Source organism: Leptodactylus fuscus, chromosome 3 (assembly GCF_031893055.1).
Source record: "Leptodactylus fuscus isolate aLepFus1 chromosome 3, aLepFus1.hap2, whole genome shotgun sequence".
NCBI lineage: Eukaryota > Metazoa > Chordata > Amphibia > Anura > Leptodactylidae > Leptodactylus > Leptodactylus fuscus.
Genome location: NC_134267.1, coordinates 206,745,977 through 206,771,607, shown reverse-complemented (window position 1 = coordinate 206,771,607; position 25,631 = coordinate 206,745,977). Strand labels below are relative to the sequence as shown.

Sequence of the window (25,631 nt, the reverse complement as noted above, 5' to 3'; positions counted from 1 at the left end):
TACATTTTTCTCTATCAGTATGTCTTTGGAGTGAGGGGGTAACTCCACACAAACACAGGAGAATATACAAACTCCTTGCAGATGTTGTCCTTAGCAGGGTTCAAACCCAGGTCTCCAGTGCTGCAAGGCTGCAGTGCTAACCACTGAGCCCCTGTGTTGCCCCACTGTCATACAATAATCTGACAGGTAGAAATGTGTGTTATTAAGGTTACATTCACACCTGCGTTCGGGTTTCCATTCTTCAGATCCACTTGGAAACCCAATCCGCTTAAAAAGCGGTCACCCGTGGAAACCTGAGAACCCCATAGACTATGATGGTTTCAGCCTGAAAAATGTGGAGCGAAAATAACTGCTTGCATATTTCAAGCGGAATGGGGAACGGAATCCCCAAACTGAAACCGGGTTTGGTGAGAACATTCTGTACTAGCTAGTAAATTATTAACCCCTTGCTGGCATCAGGTCATAATAGTATGCTAGCATTTTAAATATGGCACCTGTTGAGGAGCAGAGTAGGCACCATACAATGGAGACCCCGCAGCAATGCTCACAATCAGCATCCTCTCTGACCCCTCAGATGCCTCAGTCAAATGTGTCCAAGGCATCTAAGGACCAGTGGTGCTAGGTACCACCAAGTTGAAGACCTTCACTGTGCCTCGGAGTGTGGGCATTAACCCCTTAGAACCTCAGTCAAATGTGTCCAAGGCATCTAAGGACCATTGGTGCTAGGTACCGCCAAGTTGAAGACGATCACTGTGCCTCGGAATGAGGTCCGGAGACGGCTCTGTGAAAGCCAAGTTCCTACTGAAAGTTTCCAGTAATACAAGCTGCTGTAGTCCTGTTATAGAAGGGAATGGACATTCCAATATACTGCAAAGCAGTTGCATTGCAGTATATTCTACTGGTGTTCAGACTTTAAAAAAAAATATTTAAAAAATTAAAAATATAAATAAAATATACAAAATGTCAAATCACCCGTCCTTTCCCAAATAAAAATAGACAAGGTAAAACATTCAAAAATATCCAAAGTAAAAACGAAAAAAATTACTTATTCCATGTGGAGAAATTTTTTTTTTTTTTTTTGCTTGCTCCAAAAAGTTTAATAAAATGCAAACAAAGCCTCAATTCCCAAATTGATATAAATAATATGTACTTGCCTTGCAAAAAAACCACCTTGCTCAGCTCTAAACGCGGAAATCTAAAACGGGTGTCAGAATATAGCGACTCCGATTTTTTTTTTTATTTCCAGAGTTTGGATTTTTGTAAAGGTGTTAAAACAAAAATAAAATAAATATGTTCTTATTGTAATTGTACCAATCCACAGAATATAGATAATGTTACTTTGGCTGCACAGTGAGCGCTATAACAATGAAACCCCTAAGAAAATGGCGAAATTCATTTTTTTTCTATCACATTCAGATTTTTTCCCAGCTTCCTAGTACATTGTATGGAATATTAATTGGTACTACTATGACTTATAATCTGTTACATAAAAAAAGCTCTCTTATAGCTTAACCACTTCATTAGGGGGCATTCACACGGAGTAACGCCGGGCGTGTATTACAGCCATACACGCCGGCGCTACGGCAGGCTGCCGAACACTTCCCATTCACTTCAATGGGAGCGCTCGTAACAGCGGCATTTACGAGTGCTCCCATTGAAGTGAATGGGAAGTGTTCGGCAGTCTGCCATAACACCGGCGTGTACGACTGTAATACACGCCCGGCGTTACTCCGTGTGAATGCCCCCTTACTGGGCCAATTTCTGTTTTGGAACCAGATACAATTTTGGGTTTTCTGTATGTGCACTTTTGAGGACTATAGTTCATCATTTGCGTTATTCAACTAATTTTTGTGCCTTTTTTTGGTGTCACGTAGGGCTTTGTTTTTATGTTGTTTTTATCTTTGTATGTTTTTTTATATTTTTTTTATATCAAGGTAAATATAAACAAAAGGGAGGGAAAACCTGTCTGTTTTTCACTTTTAATTTTTTTATTTAATAGCACAAAGTGTTACTATAAACTTTCTAAAGCCAAAGGCCTCATGCTGCAAAAATGCAACTTTTTTGTTGCAGATTTTGTTGTGTTTTTTTGAGCCAAAGCCAAAAGGAATGGGAAATATATAGGAAGTTCTTATAGTTCTCCTTTCTGCTCTATCCACTCCTGGCTTTGTCTTAGAAAACCGCAACAAAATCTGAAACAAAAAAATATATATATAAGAGCTTTTCTGCAACATGGGGCCTCAGTCTAAAAAAGTTTTCCTCTCCGTTACGGTAATTTTTATTTTGTATTGTGTGGTCAGGGATGCGGCTAGATCCTGTAATGAGGGACTGTTGGCATTTTTTGGTTGTTTTTTTTTACATTGAGTCCCCATAAGGTCATAATGGACCTTTAGGGGACATCTGAGCACTATTATTTTGTAGGGGGGCTGAATTCCCTGTAAGTGGCGCTGATACCTTAGCCCTAGTTACAGGTGGAATACAGCCCCCTGCCCACAACTACAGAGCTGATGTGGATCCTGTAAGACCCAGCAACTTTAACAGCCTCTGATCCTGGCAGATCACATGACTGCATGGTTAGTTGGGACCTGTATCATGGCGGCTCCCATAGCAGTGTATTCAGCGCTCACTGAGTGCTGTGTACACAGCGATCGGGAAGGCAGGGATGGTAATAAAACATCCCTGCCTTCTCTAAGGGAGTTCCCGCTGTAGTTACAGCCGGCTCCCCATTTCTGCAACTGCCTCATTTCATGCCCTTACATCCTTATAGAATAAGACAACCACTTCTGGACATATATACCCAATGTGGTTAATGTATGGAAAAATAAAAAAGTTATGGCTTTTGGAAGGTGCGGTGTAAAAACAAAGGTTAAAAAATGAAAAATGGTCTAGATGGGAAGAGGTTATTTTCAATCTTTGCTCATTCTGGCCTTAAGCGACCAGTTGGCAGTCCCAGTGACTGACAGCCTTCCTTGAATGAGGGGACATATAGAGAACGCTATCTGCCAATCACTAGTTAGGACCGCCCACTGGAATATTAGATTACAAATTGGTTGAAATATTTAAATATTTACTGGAACTTTTCCAACAAAATTGTCCATCAATCTGCTCCGCTCATTGCACTTTACAACATGACTTTACATAGACTGGACTACATTTTGACATGACGGGTTCCCTTTAAATGACCAGTTTAGTCCTGTTACATCTGTACATCGTATTTGTAAGCACATTGTGGATCTACAACACGCTATATTGATTATATTCCGTTGCTCATGTCCATTTACCCTTTCTCAATTATCATTACCAGCTATGGAATACTATGTTCTCATTACTGTAATCCTGTCTGCTCCCATTGAAGGCAATCCGTGCACTTCATACCGCTACGATAGACATACAGTAGGTACATACATAATGCTTCCTGAATCATTGAGAAGAATCGATCAGCCCATTCAAGTCCGATGCAAATTGATTCACAATTCCTGAGGCCATTAGGATACATTGTGTGAATCGATTTGATATGTTTGTGATTCACTTATGACAAACTGAAGCAAATAATTGGCAAATTGATTTTCTTGTTGTATTCTGTGGGTGGCAAATTGATGTATAAGGTGAATCTGCGCATAGGGTGGATTGAATCCGTTATCTATTATCTATTCACTATCTATTAGATGGATGGATAGATGGAAAGATAGAATTGTGTATAGAAATAGAGCTAGATAATACACAGTATCCTGGGATTACAGCAGCATAGGCACTTTTTTGAGAAAGGGTAAAAACATTAAGAACGGTATGTGCTCCTGGTGCTGGAGATATCGGTGCCATTAGATTTTGCACTCATATCTCTCCACTGTCAGGAGGGCGTTCTTCATAGCTCAGTGTAATCGCTGAGTTGTGAGGCATGCCCCCCTCTGACAGTAACATGACATAACTTGGTACTGTCAGAGTGGGCGTTCCTTCCCCAGTACAAGTCAATGGATGGGTACTGTCGGGAGGGGGGGGGGTTCATTGCAGCTCAGCGATGATGCTGAGCTATAAGGAGCACCCTTCTGACAGTGAGGAGATTTGTCCTCCACCGGCGAACATACTGGGAAAGCCAACAGTACCCAGACAAATCCTTTAAAAAGGTTTTCCTATCTCACCCTCTGACCAGTTTGCCTGCTTTCTCTTCTTCTCACTTCCTGTATTCTTCAGCAAGCTGGTGGACGACTTTTACTGTCTGACGAATAGGACGTTATGTAGTACTTTAGTAACTATAGATATGGCCTTTACCATAAGAGATTATTTATTATGACTAGAAATCTAAGATAAATAATAAGCGCAGTAAATGTATTATAGCCTCACTTAATGCTAGATCAGAAAAGATAACAGGCCAGGTTCCTTGTCAGGTACCTTGACAATGGTGTGTACTAGAGATGAGCGAGTAGGTATTCGATCGAATACTATGGTATTTGAAATACTCGTACTCGATCGAGTACCACTCGCTATTCGAATGGAAAAGTTTGATGCAGAACCAGCATTGATTGGCCGAATGCTATACAGTCAGCCAATCAACGCTGGTTCTTCTCCTACCTTTAGAAGTCTTCTCCGTGCAGCTTCCCCGTGGCGTCTTCCGGCTCTGAATTCACTCTGCCAGACATCGGCTTGTAGTGCGGGCATGCGCAGTCGGCTCTGCCCAGGCCCGATGCCTGGCAGAGTGAATGAAGAGCCGGAAGACACCGCGGGGATGCTGCAAGGAGAAGACTTCTCGGAGGATCCAGCCCGACCCTCACTCGTGGACTTGGTAAGTATAATTTGATCGAATGTTGCCTACCCCTGAAACGAGCATTTTCCCCCCCATAGACTATAATAGGGTTCGATATTCGATTCGAGTAGTCGAATATTAAGGGGCTACTCGAAACGAATATCGAACCTCGAACATTTCATTGTTCGCTCATCTCTAGTGTGTACTCAATGGGAGGAATGATCTAACATCGCAGGTAAATATAGTAGCTTTTTGAAGAGATGTATTTAGGAAAACTCTTGAATTTACATGAGCTAGCAGTATAGATTGGATCATTGAGGTGGGAATACCCCTATAAGACCTTTGTAGGGCCAAGGTAAAGATTTTTTTAGGGTAAGGCATTGTAGAAAAGCTACTGTTTTGTTGTAGATTGCTCTGCTGTTGTTTGAGACAAACCCAGGAGTAAATTTAGCAGAAGGGAGAAGTAGAAGAGTTTCATATATATATATATATATATATATATATATATATATATATATATATATATATATAACCACTCTTGACTTTGGCTGATCAAAACACAGCTACATTGTCAACAACAAAAAAAACGACAATTTTTCAGCAATGTCGGGGCGTCAACCTTAAACTGGATTTCTGTCATAAAATAAGCAAGGCCAGCAATAGCGCCACCCCTTTCCATAGGTTGCACTTAGTATTGCAGCAGCTCAGAGTCATTGAAGTGAAGGAGGCACACACAACCTGTAGATGAGTGTAATGATGTTTTTAGCCAACACTGTTGATTTTCTTTTTCTAGAGAGCCTTGAACAATTTTAACAGTCCTGTTTTAGTAGAATGGCACTCTAAAATAAGATGGACAATTACAATATTCAGTGAGCATAAATCTGCTTTCCCTACAGTGCCACCACAGGAGAAACAAAGTATTACACAATGTCCATTGTAATCATAAGGGGTCACTCACATGACTAAACATGAAGAGGAATAGGTAGATATTCATCTTGATTCTTCTTCATTTTTTGGCCCTCCAGTTCCCTGCCACGAAACAGGCCTTCTCTTTTATTTCACACTCTACTTTCTAAACAAAAGCTGCTGATTTTGACTAATGTGAATAGGGACCTAGTAACTTTCCCTAATTTGGCAGTATTTTTTATTTCTCTTAGCCAAAAAAAGTATAGTATTATTGTATAGCACCAACATATTCTACAACACTTTACAGACCTTGTCCATTATGGGGATCACAGTCTAAACTCCTATCCCTATCTCTCTGGGAGGAAACCCAAGCAAACATGGGGAGAACAGTCAAACTCCATGTAGGTGTTGCCCTTGGTCAGATTCAAACCCAGGACTCCAGCCGTGCACAGTCATAGTGCTATCCAAGAAGCCACCACACGGGGTAGTCATGTGACATAGCCATTTGGCCAACAGCTATCTAAAGTGTAGAGCTAGTCTACAGAAGTCTTTTATCTTCATCCAAGATCAATTTCTTTTTTGGTTTGAAAAAAATCTATAAGAGAAATAAAACCATTACTTTTTTGGAAATATTACGGACACATTTTTTCATTAACCGAACGGCATGTGATTTCAAGAAATAAAACACATGGCCGGATCAATAGCACAGAAATGTTTCCTTGCTTTTATGTTGTATTGCATTATTGAACATGTTTTACTTCCATACGACAGGGGAATGTGATCCTTTCATAAGCGTAAAGAATGGAGCGTTTCTGATGAGACCGTCTCGTAGCGCAGTGTGTGGTCACATGGATTCCTACTGCTCAACCTGTACTACCCTATATGTCTGAAAGATTGAGATCACCTTGACCATATATATCTACATACATATAGATACAGCATTACATAGATAGATATGATAGACAGACAAACAGACAGACAGAGAGAGAGAGAGAGATAGATAGATAGATAGATAGATAGATAGATAGATAGATAGATAGATAGATAGATAGATGATAGAGATAGATAGATAGATAGATAGATAGATAGATAGATAGATAGATAGATAGATAGATATAGAGAGAGATACAGAGATAGATACAGAGATAAGTACCGTAGATAGATAGATAGATAGATAGATAGATAGATAGATAGATAGAACATATAAATAGATGATAGATAGATAGATAGATAGATAGAGATAGATCAGATAAATAGATGATAGATACAGAAATAAGTAGATAGATAGAGATAAATAGATAGATAGATAGATAGATAGATAGATAGATAGATGCATAGATATTAGATAGATAGATAGATAGATAGATGCATAGATATTAGATAGATAGATAGATAGATAGATAGATAGATAGATAGATAGATAATAGATAGATAGATAGATAGATAGATAGATAGATAGATAGATAGAGATACCATTTAATCACTCTGGTAGATGCAAAGCAGATATTTCTTTATTCACCGTGCTCAATGTTAGCTACATCAAGAAAGAGCCCTGTACAAACACATAGTAGGAGCATGCCTCCAGACCCTGGCCAAGTGTCAAGACAACAAAAGAGATCAAAAAGGCAGAACTCCAGACTAAAGATGATACAAAATGTGAAATTCCTGGCGCTACTCTATGGAGTCACTGCAGGCTTGAAAAAGGTTTTACACTGTAGAACCAAAACATTTCATGCCTGTATGGGTGAATAAAGGATAGATACTGTAGATAGATAGAAATATATATACTATATATATATATATAGATGGATAGACATTGTGAATAGGGTTGAGGGATCGGGATCAGAAAAGATCGCATTCCGATCGGCGATTGAGTAAATTTCATGATTGCGATCGGAGTTCCGATCCCGATTGTTTCTGATGGGATAGAGCTCGGAGGTTATTTCCCACAATGCTTGGCTACTGGCTAATCATTGTGGGAAAAGCTAACATTAGGGTTGAGCAATCGGGATTGGGAAAGATCGGATTTCATGATCGGGATTGGCTAGAAAATTATCGAAAATCGGATTTTAAAAACAATTGTGAAATCTCAAGATCGATTCAACCCTAATTGTGAACATACATGATTGATAGATGGATAGATAGATAGATAGATAGATAGATGCTGAAGTTAAGAGCAATGATACTTATAGTCACATGACAGGCAGACGGCAGATAAATATTTTGAACATACCTGACAGATAGATAGATAGATAGATAGATAGATAGATAGATAGATATTGTAAACATACATGCTAAATAGATATAGATTATTGATAGATATGATAAATAGATAGATAGATAGATAGATAGATAGATAGATAGATATGATACATAGATAGATAGATAGATAGATAGATAGATAGATAGATAGATAGATGATTGATAGATAGATAGATAGATAGATATTGTAAACATACATGCTAGATAGATATAGATTATTGATAGATATGATAAATAGATAGATAGATAGATAGGAGATAGATAGATAGATAGATAGATAGATAGATAGATAGATAGATAGAGATAGATATGAACATATAGAATAGAAAAATTATTTTGTAACATTTAGCTATTTTGCTCCTCGATATAACCAGTAAATAGTAGACACTTTCTATCCACACAGACACAATAGGGCAAAGTTATTGGATTTTCTTTTGTGATTCACAAAGCAATTTGTGTAAATGTGAAGCTTCCACCCAAGCAATGATACAGTCAGGTTTATTGCCATTCAACTATTATCTTTCTTTTTTTTCAGTTTCTTTTGCAAGTTCTGCACTATACGGCTTGTGTTTCCATGAGAACCAGAATCCCTTTACCATGAAAAAGTGTACTTAGAATGAGGGCAACGGCAGCTACTGAACTTTGTGACAACACTTTGGTGACAATAATGAGTCTTTACAATTTAATATAGAGGTGCAATAGCTTTCCTATGGCTGCCTGGATTATACACATTATTTCTGCAGGCTAAACAATACATTCATTATAGAAGTGAGTCTGGTCTGAGTTCTGCAGATATAGAATTAGAAGTATAGTATATTCACCACACTGCATTAGAGGTTTTGTGGGGCAAATATAAAACCAGACTTCAATCTATAGGTTTTTCTTTATCTTAAACAACTTCCACCACCAACTCCTTTCCATTATACCCTTCAATAGTCGCTGCTCCACTGATTCTAGCACAGTTGGATTTTTTTTCTCTAGCCTCCACCTTTCTGAGTAAACATTTCTATTAGTTTCAGTACAATTATGCTCTCTAGTGTCAGGAGGGCGGTCCTGGGTAGGAGCCATAAGACAGGGGCTGCCCATCTGAGAGTAGAGGGCATAGTTGTACTGAAACTAAAAGCATTGATTGCTCGGGGGCTAGAGAAAAAATTCCAACTGCACTGAAATCAGTGGAGCAGCGCCTATCGAAGGATGCAATGAATTGGAGTTGGTGGAGGTGGTGAAAGATTATTGATGACCTATACTTAGGATAGGTCCAGACCAGTGGTGGTCTTAATACCAGCACCCCACCCATCAGCTGAGTAAAGAGGCTGAGTGTCCAAGAGTCATTAAATAGGTCTTATATGGCATATCATAGATAACATGAAAGGTCCTCTTTAAGGGTCAAGTGAGACCAGTTGTGCATCCAGGGTGGATCTACTACTCTGTATTTGGTGATGTCATTTAATGTCACTTAGCCAATTAACCAGCACCAGACGTTTAAAATAATCCATGTCATCCACATCTTTGGTTAGGGCCCACTGCTAAGCTCCTCATACTGCTTGTGGTTGCACTCACTGTGGCCTTTAAAGGGGACCATGCACCATCTCCACCAACTTCTTTTAATAAGTGCCGTTCTACTGACTATGACATTTTTCTGTTGCCCCCCACCATTCCTGAGCAATAAACATCATTAGTTTTGACGACAGATATTCTGATTAGGTTCTGCACTGTCAAGTGGGCAGTCTCTTAGCAGACTCTTAGAGACAGAATCATGCCGCCAACTGTGTCGGACTGAGTGGAGCAGCACCTGTTAATGGATACAAAAGGCTGGAGTTGGTGGAGCTATAGTCAAATGTTGAAACCAAAACTTTACAATTTTGCATTACATAACCTATTTTATTGAAACCTAAGCCGATATTCAACAAAATCATGCACTTACTTTTGTTTTTTAAGTAAATACCACAAATTGAAAGTATACCATGTGTTCATCCTGCTGTGTTTTACGTCATGAAGGCTTAAATCAACCAAAAATGTCAGTCAGCCCCTCTAGCTATTTTTCTCTTTTCACTTTTTTTTAGACCATCACTCAATGGATTGTCACAGCTCTCGAATAATGCACGACACCGAAAAGGATGATAATAATAATGATGAATACGATAATTACGATGAACTGGTAGCCAAGTCCTTGTTGAATCTTGGCAAAATAGCCGAGGATGCGGCATACAGAGCCAGGACGGAATCTGAAATGAACAGCAATACATCTAATAGCTTGGAAGAAGACAGTGACAAGAACGAGAACGTGGGACGGAAAACAGAGCTCAGTTTAGACTTGGACAGTGATGTTGTTAGGGAAACAGTGGATTCCCTCAAACTGTTGGCACAAGGACATGGTGTAGTACTTTCTGATAACCTCAATGATAGGAATTACCTTGACAATTCCCAGGAAGATTCAAGGAATATGAACTATTTGACGTTAGGCAAGCCTACAAATAATGGACATGCCGAGAAAATGGTGGAAGAGAGCGATGAGGAGGTGTGCTTGAGCAGTTTGGAGTGCTTACGTAACCAATGTTTTGACCTTGCACGAAAACTTAGTGAAACTAATTCAGATAAAAATCAGCAACAGTGTATGGGTATGAGAATGCCTAGGGCGGACGAAGACTATTCGGATCGAATACCAGACAGGAATTATTCAGACATGATGAACTTAATGAGACTTGAAGAACAATTGAGCCCCAGATCAAGAACTTTTTCTAGCTGTGCAAAAGAGGATGAGTGCATTGAAAGAGATGATGATACTACCTCCATCACCTCAGACAGGTCAGAAGAAGTCTTTGATATGACGAAAGGTAATCTGACATTGCTAGAAAAAGCCATAGCTCTGGAAAGTGAGAGAGCAAAAGCAATGAGGGACAAGGCGGCCATGGAAGCTGGAAGGCGAGATAGTATGAGAGCTTGTGATGACCATACCATGAGACATCTCTCAGGGGAGGACAGAAGGCCAAAGTCCACTGATGGCCATGTCAAAAAGCCATGTTATACAAAAGGTAATATATGCATGCTTATTCCTACCTATGTTGCACATGATATGGTTGGTTCCATGAGCAAATTTATGCGCTACGATTACACTTGTAAATCCAAGATCAACTACGGGTCCTATGACTCAAACTAAAAGAATAAATCCCATAATGTTGTTAGTTTAGTTCAGGTTGTGACTTGGCGCCCAAACATGGGCACAAAACCACATTCATGATACATTTATGTGTCGCCAGTCTGTAGAGGATTATTAATGCAATGTTTTATTATTCTGAAAGTTATGATAGAATGGAAACGTATTGGCCGACGTCTGCCAAAAAGAGCAAACCCAGTCCAGATAAGAACACACTCCTGTTCAAGCCAATAGAGTTGTTCCCAGGGAACTGTAATGTATAGTGATTTTTGTTAGAAACCACTTAGTTCATCACTTTAAAAGCTTTATGGATTGGAATTTGACTTCCATATTCTGAGCCATGTTTATAATGAGCTAGGGAATCTTCATGGCCCAATCTTTGCTTTAATAAGATAGAAAATAGAGAATGGAAGAAAGCGCTTTCTAGGCTAATCTCCATTGGAGACTTGGTCACAGATTCCGCCCAAAATCAGGGGAAATAAAATTCCGGCGTGGAGGACTTTTTCCTCCACCAGTTTCAATTTAAAAATGATGGACACCCAATGGACCCCATTTTAGTCAATGGAATCCACTCCGTCTGTGTGTCACCGCTTTTAGTGGTCCAGATTTCAGATGTTAGGGACACCCAGCAGACCCATTTTAGTCAATGGAATCCACTCTGTCCGTCTGTCGCTTTTAGTTGTCCACATTTCAGTTTTCAGGTCCCCTGATGTATCTGAACAAAGGAAATGTAACGCTAGTGTGAACCTAATGATATCAGTAAAGGTGCACACCATGTTTGTTCACTGTTTTCACATACAACGCTCTTGGTATCTACATTACAAAAGAAGTTCAGCGAAAACATTTTGTTTCCATCTCTGCACCTCATATGATTGTGTTTTACATTCCCACCTTTTTTATGCATACCCATGCAGCTCACGATCCTCTGTTCTCTGACTAATACTAGTTTCTCTTAGTCTGCTTTCAATCCAGTGATGCTTTAGCACAACATCACGGCTCAGCTAGAGGCAGTACCTTCTTTACCTTCTGTGGGACTGTGTGATTATACTTTTTTCGTCATATTCTCCAAAATAGACCATAATTATATAGTCAGGGGATCTGAGCTGTCTCCTTTGTTATAACTGTGTGACAGGAAGTGTCTTATAATCATCAGTAGCTAGTGATAGCAGTTTGTGTCCCCCTATAGAGGGGATCTATGTGGTACAGTATATTTAGCATGAATTGTGAAGATCTGGTGTCTAAGATGATGATCCTTTTGAGAGAACAGAACGATGTGTTATTTTTAGGGCATCCCCATGAAGTCACATTACCCAATTGAAGTAAAAGATCTCATGTATTATATTTGGGAGCCTAAGGAGCATCCAGGTTAGTTAGTAGGTATTCTGTATGATGCAGTTACAAAATATTGTTTGGATACCAATTCTACACAATGAGAAGTGATTCGTCTATACTTATTCCAGTGATTGTAGTGAAGGGAAGTAAAAACTCTTGTATTGCTCGGAAGACTCTTCCATGGAAACATGTGCTGTGAGAATAATGTAATCCTTTCCCGGCCTTCTGCATTTTTATTCACAGTCTCTTTTCCTTGACTGTATACTGACCTACTGGCATTAAAACGTTATGATCTCCTATCAGGGTAGATGGCATGTGAGGCAGTCGGTGTATCATAAATGACAGTGGAAAGAACAAGAAAGAAGGATTTATGACATTTAGACTGCCAGATATCAAAAGAGATCAAAGTGTTGTAAGAGGGCCGGTGGGCCCTCCTGGCTTATGGGCCTGATTGCAACTGCAACCACTGTGACCCCCTATAGCTATGCCACTGCCTATTGCTAAAGGTTGCCAAGCATGGGCTATATATTTTATCAGTATTATTAAGTCAAAGCCAGAACGGAATCTCAAACATGGCAGAAATACAAGGTTCTTTTCCTTATATATTTGCTCTGTTTATATGCAGAGAGAAAGTGGTTTTAGGCTAAGACCACACGTTGCGAAAATACAGAAGATAAAAACAAAGCGACTGAGATTTTGTGTAATTTTATCCACACGTCGTGGGCAAAAATGCGGCATTTTAAAAAATGTGGTGTGTTAATTTTACCTGCATAAATTCAGACGTACAAGGGGTGCGTTTATGCTGCGTTTTTTTCTGCGGTGTTATTTACCTGCGTTGCCCTAAAGTGTGACCCAGTTCAAATCTGCGTTCTGGTCATCCCATTCCCTTCTCTTGCATGAAAAATGTAGAGCCATCAGCACTTTTCTCTCCACATTTTTCGTGCGGAAACCGAGCGGAAACCACACGGACCCCATTATAGTCTATGGGGTCTGTGGGCTTCCTAAGTTAACCGCTTCTTTATGCGAATTAGGTTTCCATTCCGGGGTCCTCAAGCAAACTCTCCAAATGGAAACCTATGTGCAGATGTGAACCAGGCCTTAGCCTTAGGCATCATTCATACTGCAGATCTTGAGGTGTCACTAAGGTGTCACAGCCAGTCCTTGAGGAGTCTCGAAATACAGTTGTAGGCTAATTTCGCTCAAGATTCTTTTTTGTGTTTTTAATGGTGTTTTTGCAGTGAAAAATGCCATTAAAAATGGCATGGACAGATGTTAGAGGTCAATAAAAAATAATAAATAATGTCACCTACATGGCGGGTTTTTTTTACTATTGATTTTATTATAAGGAAAAAAAAATGCCAGGAAACTTTCTTTGTGAATAAAAAACACCAGTGGCAAAAATACGCCATAGAAAATACAGATAATAATTAGAGATGAGCGAACAGTAAAATGTTCGAGGTTCAGTATTCGTTTCAAGTAGCCCCTCAATATTCGACTACTCGAATCGAATATCGAACCCTATTATAGTCTATGGGGGGAAAATGCTCGTTTCAGGGGTAGGCAACGTTCGATCAAATTATACTTACCAAGTCCACGAGTGACGGTCGGGCTGGATCCTCCGAGCAGTCTTCTCCTTGCAGCGTCCCCGCGGCATCTTCCGGCTCTTCATTCACTCTGCCAGGCATCGGGCCTGGACAGAGCCGACTGCGCATGCCCACACTACAAGCGGACATGCGCAGTCGGCTCTGCCCAGGCCCGATGCCTGGCAGAGTGAATTCAGAGCCAGAAGACGCCGCGGGGAAGCTGCACGGAGAAGACTTCTAAAGGTAAGAGAAGAACCAGCATTGATTGGCCGACTGTATAGCATTCGGCCAATCAATGCTGTTTCTGCATCGAACTTTTACATTTGAATAGCAAGTGGTACTCGATCGAGTACGAGTATTTCGAATACCACAATATTCGATCGAATACCTACTCGATCGAGTACTACTCGCTCATCTCTAATAATAATGACATTTTTTTTCTGGTGTTGTGTTGGGTTAAAAAGACAGCATGTAAAAAGTATATCTGAAGGTAGGCTGAAGCTACCATGATTGTGGATAGGAAAGGACATGAAAAATAAGAAGTCTGTTTTTTCCACTGCCAGTTTGCATTCACTCGGGACCCATTTTCACAAATCACCCAGACTTGAGTCTGTTGATGGGCCCAAGAAAATGTGCAAAATTTTTTTTTTTACAGTCAAAAATAGACATAGGGATAGCCCCATCGTAATCAGGGGAGTAGATTAATGGTGTTTCATACGTTAGTTTTCATGTAGGTCCCAAATGGCATAGGGTGCAAGTAAACTATCAAGACGCTCCAGCCTCTTAATAGATCAGGTAAAAGTAGAATTCTACGTCAGTCAGTAGTTATAATAGATATGTTAGGCCATGGGTTCTCAAATAATTGTCAAAAGTGGACAGGAAGGCGCAGAATGGGGTAATTAGCACGTATTTGGCACAAGAAAGAGACCTAGATGTTACAAATTATCCCCCATCTATGCTGGAAAACTGATGTGGATGAGTTCATGAATTCCCCCCAATGTGTTCTAAAAATGACTGTGTGGCTGCCGTTACAAAAATGAATGTCACATGGCTAGCTTTGATATTCATGTGAATATAGTCTTAGACTGGGTTCATATGGTTTGTTTTTGCCAAAAAGGCATGTGTTTTTTTTTAAATTTTTTTAATACATTTGGTTTATATATACATACAGTATATATATATATATATATATATATATATATATATATATATATAGGCAGTTGCATTTTTTGGACAAAAACGCATCATGTGAACCCAACCTCACGGTTTTATTCCTCCCTGGGACCAATACTTCCAAAATGCCATGATGTGCAGATACAACAGAACCTCCATACAAAGACATACAATATGGCCCTATCACTCAGTACTCAGTCCTAATACATCCCTGTGTATGAGCCCTGAAAAAAATAAAATTAGGATTTTAGTGCTGCTCAATTGACCATAATATTGATCACGCCTATAATTGATATTGATTCCATAGTTACTGACAACACCAATCTCATGTAACCTGGACCCAGACATCGGTGCCATTCAGGAATTGACAAGTCCCCTGGTCTTAATACCTTTTAGAATATTTTTGTCGGAATGAAGCCGTTCATTAGGAAGACATTTAATCACGCTGGCTAATGATGGGTGATTGATGAATTAGAATAATCAGCTTTTTATTATATTTATTGCTATGAGTTAATAATGAGCTTTGATGTAGTGCGCATCTTCAGAGGAACGAGTCTGCTCTTCAAGTGTCTTGCTGTGTATGCGAGGTACATGAATTCAGTGTCTCTAAATCACTCGCAACAATATGCAATTAATTCCACTTAGATTAATTGATGATCCCATTAGCCCCTTTGAATGAGATATTTTCAGTCTGGAAGAACAAGTGATATAGTCAGCAATTTAATTATGGGGAAAGTTTATTCTTTTCTTTCGCAGAGACAAAAAAGAAAAGCTAGAACTCTGTTGCCAGGTCTTGATCTCCTATTAAGATAGTCTACAATGCTGTAACCTGTGGACTCTGTAGGGGAGATGTAATAAAAACTGATGTAACGAGATATCAGCTCTCGTTTTTCTAGGGCACATCTCAGCCCCCGCGGAGCAGGAATCTAGGCGGGACAAGGCAGGGGAGTAAGTCTGCCAGATTTACTAAATCTCATGCCAGCAAACTGGATTGAGCTATCTAATAAATCTATCCCAGGTCCTGACGGTCATAGGTTTGTGATCAGGCATACCTGCATGTACAAGAATTACTAAGTCTCTTAGTAATTGTAGCATAAGGGTTCATGCACATAAGCGAGATGACCGAGACAACCGAGACGTGAAAAGTGGATCAATCGTGGACAGCACACCAACTACAAAGGAGCAGGGTGGGGGGCAATCTGTCCTCCATCGTGTTTGGTGGACCAATGGTCTGCAAAAAAAAACACTGACATCTAAGTAATAATAATAATCTAAATAAATTGACATAAATGGGTACGTAATGCATCCAGGAAAATGCCGACACCACCTGTACGTGATATGTGGAGATATGAATAAGGTCTAACAATTGCCAGTTTTAATAAATCCCCCAAATGTTATTTAGACATGGTCGCAAATGTCCTTCTAGTTAAGTCGGTTCCCTGCCTACTGTACCAATGAATCAAATTCGTGTCCCTCTACTTTCCAAGTTCACAAAGGGACTCTATGTAAATTTGTCTCTCCGCTGTTTTGTTTTTGACAGGTGAATTGAGGTGAGACAAAAGCTCAGATAGAGATAATTGATCACTAGGGAGAGACACCGGCGCAGTGTGCACCGTCCTAGTAACAAGGCAAATGATGGGCTCGAAAGAAGAATGGAAAACCAATTGTACTGCCTGATATTATCTCTACTTATAGGGAGTTTGTTCAAGTGTCACACAGAATATTCCAGGGCTAAAAGCCTAACCATGGCTGTGAAGACCAATAAAAACTCAGGAATTGCTTCATTTAGAATAAAATAATAATTGGACTTACTGTGAGAGGTTCTACCATGTCGTGCGATTCTGGCTGTAAATCCAGGCTGGTCTTTCGGGGTTCACCTCTGAACATGGTATAACATTTATTGATTGATGTTCCATATTACTGGCTACAAAGTTACCACATGGCTAGTAGGCTTGGCGTGAGGCGGGAAATGTGTGGCAATACCCCAATAATGACTTCTAAGAGTCAGATATAAAGGTGTCCATCCTTACCCTATCATATATTGTATAGTGTCTGTACTTGGTATCATAGGTCATCCCCATTCACTGGAAACTGGACAATTGACCCATGGATGTGACGGCACATGGCTGGTAAAGTGGAGACAATACTCACTGTGTGTCACTTCAAATAGTTGATTTTTGGGGGCCAAAGTGTCAGACCCCAGTTGACCTTCAATTGGTGACCTATACTAAAAGATTGGTTATCAATTGATAAGCCCAGAAAATGCCAATGTTAATAAAAGGAACACTAGAGTCATATCCGCCAAATTATCAATATATACAGATGTATTCTGTGGATGACAAAACCTAAGATGGGAACACCATTAGCTTTTCTAGAATTGAAATTAGTATCTGTATAGTGCACACATATATGTATCTACTGCTTCGGTATACAGACTGGTATTGGGCAGTACTAAGTAGTACCCTAGAGAATCTGCATACTGTAGCTCACCACCTAAGTAACTGAAATGGGTGAACCATAAAAACAAACAAAATTAACCCTTGCATACAGCAACCACATTACAAATGTCTGAAATCAGCGTCAAGCTGGGGTCCTATTTGCATTGGATGTCCGTCCAGTGTAGATCCCCCTAAAATCTATAAACCAAAAAAGTCCTGCCAGACAATTTCTTTGTCTGGCGATTCAAAAAGAACAGACACTCATTGGACCCCGGTATAGTCAATGAGGTCTCTCGTTTTCTGATGGTGTCCACTACTTTAGTGATATGTTTGTCTGTTCTTTTGGTCCTCCGATAGATCAGAAGAACGGACGACCGGCATTAGTGTGAACCAGAAGCATTTTTCATTTCTTTGCAGAATTTTTTAATGATTATTATTATTAGGTGATGCCTTATCCATTCTTTGTCAATAGTTCATTTTTTTATTCTGGCCAGTGGAGCTAGATTCGGTCAGGTTCTGTATTTTACTTTTACAAGCAGCATATCTCGGCAGGTTTCTCGTCTCCAATGAACGTAAATGATTTATGGATCGCTTGATAGTAATAGTTGGGGATCATAAACATCATTAGCCAGTAACGTAGACCATGTATACCGAGCCTCTGATGTCTTTATGAGCAGACGTAATGATGAGTCCAGCGTGCCCTGATAGACCTCCAGTATATATGGATGGATAATAATGGACGGCAGGGACAGTGACTGCACATTAATTATCCATTGATGGTTGGGTGGTGAAAATCATTTCAGATGCAAGGCATGATGTGTCTTAGGTGAGGATCGATAGCAATTTCTTTCTTAAATGCAATTCACTTGTTCTCTTCCTTGCTGTGAGAACAGAACTGAATATAATTCAATAGTGGGGAGAAACATAAGTCTAAATGTATCATTAAAAGAGATGCTGTCTATATTATGTTCTGTGCTATGTCCTTTCCTAAACATATACAGATATTTCAGCTACATTATATAATTGGGACATCCTATTGTAGATCGGAAGAAAAGAAAAATATTTTACATTTACATGCTATAACAAAAATGAATCAGTGAAGAGTTGCGACATTGACTTACACGGTATGGTGCCACCTGGTGTTCAAAGTGTATAGCAATATGCACGTCCATCTAAACTGCTGGTGGACACACATGCTCAGTCACTCGACTCACAGCCAATTTGACGAGAATTATTTTATACAATCTTGATCTACTTGTGTAAGTCCACCACCAGACCGTCCACCCTGGCCAGTAAGAATAAAGTGTCTCCAAGTAAATTATCATCAGTAGGGTTGAGTGATCGGGAAAGATCAGATCCCGATCGTCGATCGAGCAAATTTCACGATCGGGATCGGCTAGAAAATTATCAAAAATCTGATTTTAAAAATTATCCTGAAATCTCAAGATCGGCTCAACACTAATCATCAGATATGTCACAATTATACAACGACAATAAGTAACGCTTTCCGATAAGATTTCTTAATTCTGAAATCTTAATCAAAAATGTGAGATTTAGTCTCTTGTTGTTTTGTATATAGGTTTATGTAATAGATGCCTGAAGGTACAGAACACCTTGCACTATAGGCCCTGCACTTAATATATTCGGGCCCTCTAGAAATGAATATACTTAGCTAACCTGGGCTCATTATTTTTAATGAAAGGAACCTTAACCTTTATAACTTAGCTTTTTATTTTCTACAAATGGAACTATATCAAGTACAAACTAAAGACTACCAGGCCAGTTACCGCCATAAACGTAATCCCTATTTGGTAGTAGGCTCCTTTGACAATAAAGTGGTCACAAAATTTTGGAATAAGGAGCAATCTGCTGCAATCTGTGGGTAAGCCTGGCAATAAGTGGTCAATTTCCCTGTAGTGCCACCACAGGTGATTTTATGCATTACATAACGTCCATTAAAAACAGTAGATTGTTGTATAACAAGTTAATATCACGGTATACGAACATGGATTTTTGATCTAGACAACCCTTTTAATAAATTTCATTGCGTGGCCACATGGTGTCTCAGCGGTCGGAACTGCAGCCTTGCAATGCTAGAATCCTTGATTCGAATCCTGCCAAGGACAACATCTGCAAGGAGTTTGTATGTTCTCCCCGTGTTTGCGTGGATTTCCTCCCATACTCCAAAAAGACATACATAGGAAAAAATGTACATTGTGAGCTCTATATGGGACTCAGAATCTACATTTAAATACATTTTGTAGGGACGTGTTAGAAGATTTGACTGGTCATGGTCTAGATGTTGAGCCCCACTGATCACTTACATGAATGCGAAAAGGGCCACCCAAGCAATGTGGCCCTTTGTTTCATTGTCACCAGGATCCCGCTGAACAAAACTTCTGACATGCTATTATGTTGTGTCAGAGCTTTGTTAAACTAATAGGTACCCAATAACTATAATGTAGACTTGATCTTGAGCAGCAGGCATCACCCACCACAGGGTTGTCTATAGGCAAATGACTCTTGTACCTAAGGGAAAAATTACCCTAAATATAGAGATTCATATTCAGAGATCAAATATGGTTAAACCTTTTACTATCCTAAATATTGCTAAGACTTGGGGAGGGTTCACATGATGTCTTTTGGCACATCTACAACGCGGGAGCTTTTGCGGGCCGTATACGCTCCCATTGATTTCAATGGGAGCGTGGATCGTATACGCGGCGCTATTTTGCGGCCACAAAATCACGGCCGCAAAATAGCGCCGCGTATACGATCCACGCTACCATTGAAATCAATGGGAGCGTATACAGCCCGCAAAAGCTCCCGCGGCATAGACGTGCCAGATTATGAGCCAAAAGACATCGTGTGAACCCTCCCTTAGACCACTTGGATCCCATAAAGCAGTCACAATACCAGAACTAATTTATTTTCCCATGAGTGTTGACGTTAAAAATATCAACTTTGATTATGCAAATTACGTGGCAAGTCCAACAAGGATGGGCACAATTTCTGAAAGTGCTCCAAATCTAGCAAACTAGCCCTAAGAGTCTCACAAACCAGACCCATGGTACTTGCCCATCCCCATTGCACTTGTCACCTAATTTACTTAGTATCTCTGCACATTCACATTGTGTGTCCTACCAGCTCCAGCTCCAGCTGTTTTATAGGGTAAAATTATTTGACAGATCCCCTTTATAGGGATCCAGCCTATCAACCCAGCCCCACAGATGGATAGATTGGGGTCAACTGAATAAAACAGTGCTTTCTCTGTGAATCGGCATTGCTGAGATATCTCTATTTTTGTTAATATTCCACCGGGCTCTTCGGTGCAATAAGTGCATTGCTGTTGCTCCAAAGTAGTAAGCGGTAAAGCCCTCATTGCTCCAATGATATCTCAGCAATGGAGACACTGCTTTACAAGGGGAAACAGAGCTTAATTGAGATGACCACAACCTATCTCATGGGTTCAGGTGGCAGAATCCCTTTAAGATTATGACAAATCTTCATGTCTATAACTCATACACCAATTATACGCATGCACCAGATTTTGGTCACTCTTCACATTTAGAATTCACAATGGCAAAAGATGTGTCTTTAGAATTTCTTGGCCTTTTTGGGTGTAGAAGTGATACAAATCGGGAGTATAAATCCTGGGAGTCCCTGAGCAGGTATTTACTTTAGCACTTAGATCAATCTCTTTGTTTCTTCCTTTGTTGGCCTTTGTAGATCGGCCATATTTCATAGTCCCGTAGTGATGTGTCTGGCGACATCCTTCATCATTAGGATAAGACACCCGTGTTGTCACCCTCTACATTCTCTAGTAGCAGAACTAATTAAAGTAGATTATTTGTATTAAAAGAAGAAACTTGTCTTTTTGCCAATGCGGAACTTAAGGCAATCCCCTTGTGTGTAATGTCTATAAGTAGCAAAGAAATGAGTCCTCTGAGCCCGGGATTATACTGATGAATCTTGTTGGTTGAGTTACTTTCAACTAATGTTCATCATTTCAAAAGGGTAATTTCACCTTCCAGATTTACCTGGCAGTGCTGCCATTTACATATGCTAATTGTGGATAAGGCAGTCATTACCGGAACGGGGATCCCAAAAAGAAAGCTTGGGATTGTTGTATACTATCCTGAAGGCGAGGAGTACACCATAAGTGTCGTAATATCTTCCACTATCCTGGTTGCGTTCCTAAAGTGATCAGACATACATGGTGGTGCATTATAAAGTCATGAACCTGTCACTTGCAATACTCGATGGACTTAGGGTATTTGCATATTTACTTTTCTAGAATTACTCCTCTCAGTTAGAGGAACGGGATGTCCAGGGGTCTATGATGACTTCTGCTCGGCATAGGTAGCTACATGTCAACATTACTCAACTGGTCCACAGACAATTGTTCTTCCCATTTCAAACATACACTTGCATGCTTGGCTGTTTTTGGAATACCAGTGAGTTGCGAACTCCCCTTATGCACAGTCACCACTCTATTTGCAGCAGCTGGTGGTTAAGGGACCCCTGTTTTGGGAATCAGTGCAGGTTGCAGAGGTGGATACAATACAATGTCTGTAATTGGAAAACCCCTTTAAGACCAGGACTCCACTTATCGTAAGCGTCACGGTTCGCCCCTGGAAGAAACAAGGATAAGTCTTTGAATTTTTGTATTGAAGAGTGTCTCTCTTCTATTTCCGAGATGTAACTGGAAGTCATTTCCCCTCTCTTACACTGTTTATATGACTTTGACATGACATTTCATCCTGCGTTAATTGCCTCTCTGTACTGACTGGTAGTACACTAGAGAAGAAGCTTGGGGGCCAAATGTCTTTTCTTACTGAAGAGACATCTCAACGTTAAAGGGGTTGTTCAGGACTCAATATAAGGTCATGAATATTAGATCAGTTCTGATCAGCTACACACTGATTACTACTCTGCAGGTGTATGGAAACATCTACTTTTGGCTCTGTACACTGTGCTGAGAACAGCTGATCGGTGAGATTGCCCGGTGTCAGACCCCCACCAATGTGGTATTGATGAAATAATAATAATTGATGAATTATTTTTAATACTAGCCAACAATGTATTACTAATACAAAATCAATGTTAGTACGTGTAGTGTTAATAAAAGGTCCTTGGAAGGTGACATGTCCCTTTCATGTACTGTAGCAGTTGGGTAACAATTTCCCATCTTGCCAAATAATATTAGATTATTACATTACTTACAGCTTTATGTCTGCAACTCCTATGCAGGTTTACTACATGGAACTCCAAGGTTACAGACTACAAACAAATTCAGTGTATTCTACAGTCCTATGAAAAAGTTTGGGCACCCCTATTAATCTTAATCATTTTTTGTTCTAAATATTTTGGTGTTTGTAACAGCCATTTCAGTTTGATATATCTAATAACTGATGGACACAGTAATATTTCAGGATTGAAATGAGGTTTATTGTACTAACAGAAAATGTGCAATATGCATTAAACCAAAATTTGACCGGTGCAAAAGTATGGGCACCCTTATCATTTTATTGATTTGAATTCCCCTAACTACTTTTTACTGACTTACTGAAGCACAAAATTGGTTTTGTAACCTCAGTGAGCTTTGAACTTCATAGCCAGATGTATCCAATCATAAGAAAAGGTATTTAAGGTGGCCAATTGCATGTTGATCTCCTATTTGAATCTCCTCTGAAGAGTGGCATCATGGGCTACTCAAAACAACTCTCAAATGATCTGAAAACAAAGATTGTTCAACATAGTTGTTCAGGGGAAGGATACAAAAAGTTGTCTCAGAGATTTAACCTGTCAGTTTCCACTGTGAGGAACATAGTAAGGAAATGGAAGACCACAGGGACAGTTCTTGTTAAGCCCAGAAGTGGCAGGCCAAGAAAAATATCAGAAAGGCAGAGAAGAAGAATGGTGAGAACAGTCAAGGACAATCCACAGACCACCTCCAAAGAGCTGCAGCATCATCTTGCTGCAGATGGTGTCACTGTGCATCGGTCAACAATACAGCGCACTTTGCACAAGGAGAAGCTGTATGGGAGAGTGATGAGAAAGAAGCCGTTTCTGCAAGCACGCCACAAATAGAGTCGCCTGAGGTATGCAAAAGCATATTTGGACAAGCCAGCTTCATTTTGGATGAAGGTCCTGTGGACTGATGAAACAAAGATTGAGTTGTTTGGTCATACAAAAAGGCGTTATGCATGGCGTCCAAAAAAACAGCATTCCAAGAAAAACACTTGCTACCCACTGTAAAATTTGGTGGAGGTTCCATCATGCTTTGGGGCTGTGTGGCCAATGCTGGCACCGGGAATCTTGTTAAAGTTGAGGATCGCATGGATTCCACTCAGTATCAGCAGATTCTTGAGAATAATGTTCAAGAATCAGTGACGAAGTTGAAGTTACGTCGGGGATGGATATTTCAGCAAGACAATGATCCAAAACACCGCTCCAAATCGACTCAGGCATTCATGCAGAGGAACAATTACAATGTTCTGGAATGGCCATCCCAGTCCCCAGACCTGAATATCATTGAACATCTGTGGGATGATTGGAAGCGGGCTGTCCATGCTCGGCGACCATCTAACTTAACTGAACTTGAATTGTTTTGTAAAGAGGAATGGTCCAAAATACCTTCATCCAGGATCCAGGAACTGATTAAAAGCTACAGGAAGCGACTAGAGGCTGTTATCTTTGTAAAAGGAGGATCTACTAAATATTAATGTCACTTTTCTGTTGAGGTGCCCATACTTTTGCACAGGTCAAATTTTGGTTTAATGCATATTGCACATTTTCTGTTAGTACAATAAACCTCATTTCAATCCTGAAATATTACTGTGTCCATCAGTTATTAGATATATCAAACTGAAATGGCTGTTATAAACACCAAAATATTTAGAACTAAAAATGATTAAGATTAATAGGGGTGCCCAAACTTTTTCATAGGACTGTATTTCTATAGTCACAAATCTTGTGGATTCTAGTTTTACATGCACAAATTTTGTAGATTCTAGTTCTACAGTCACAAATTCTGTGAATTCTAGTTCTACAGTCACAAATTCTGTGAATTCTAGTTCTACAGTCACAAATTCTGTGGGTTCTAGTTCTACAGTCACAAATTCTGTGAGTTCTAGTTCTACAGTCACAAATTCTGTGAATTCTAGTTCTACAGTCACAAATTTTGTAGATTCTAGTTCTACAGTCACAAATTCTGTGAATTCTAGTTCTACAGTCACAAATTCTGTGAATTCTAGTTCTACAGTCACACATTCTGTGAATTCTAGTTCTACAGTCACACATTCTGTGAATTCTAGTTCTACAGTCACAAATTCTGTGAATTCTAGTTCTACAGTCACAAATTCTGTGGGTTCTAGTTCTACAGTCACAAATTTTGTAGATTCTAGTTCTACAGTCACAAATTTTGTAGATTCTAGTTCTACAGTCACAAATTCTGTGAATTCTAGTTCTACAGTCACAAATTTTGTAGATTCTAGTTCTACAGTCACAAATTCTGTGAATTCTAGTTCTACAGTCACAAGTTCTGTGAATTCTAGTTCTACAGTCACAAATTCTGTGAATTCTAGTTCTACAGTCACAAATTTTGTAGATTCTAGTTCTACAGTCACAAATTTTGTAGATTCTAGTTCTACAGTCACAAATTCTGTGAATTCTAGTTCTACAGTCACAAATTTTGTAGATTCTAATTCTACAGTCACAAATTCTGTGAATTCTAGTTCTACAGTCACAAATTTTGTAGATTCTAATTCTACAGTCACAAATTCTGTGAATTCTAGTTTTACAGTCACAAATTTTGTAGATTCTAGTTCTACAGTCACAAATTCTGTGAATTCTAGATCTACAGTCACAAATTCTGTGGGTTCTAGTTCTACAGTCACAAATTCTGTGGGTTCTAGTTCTAAGACTGTAGTATCAGAATACACAGTGTATTTGTAGTCTGTAACCATAGAGACACACTGGACTGCATAGAATATGTGTATATAAAAACAGTAGCAAATTTTTTTGTAATTTTTTTTTTGTTTTAG

The 25,631-nt window shown here is 39.5% G+C and overlaps 1 protein-coding gene across 14 annotated transcripts in view; it reads left to right on the top strand.

Annotated features, from left to right (window-relative positions):
• MYT1L (myelin transcription factor 1 like) overlaps positions 1–25,631 on the top strand; it is a 371,423-nt gene that overhangs the window by 276,258 nt on the left and 69,534 nt on the right. For 13 of the 14 annotated variants that reach the window (XM_075269099.1, XM_075269101.1, XM_075269096.1 and 10 more), the window contains one exon: positions 9,967–10,935. The exons of the other annotated variant lie outside the window; for it this stretch is intronic. In XM_075269099.1, coding sequence (XP_075125200.1) covers positions 9,967–10,935 — 969 coding nt within the window. The remainder of the gene's footprint in view (positions 1–9,966; positions 10,936–25,631) is intronic. 14 annotated transcript variants of the gene reach the window in all.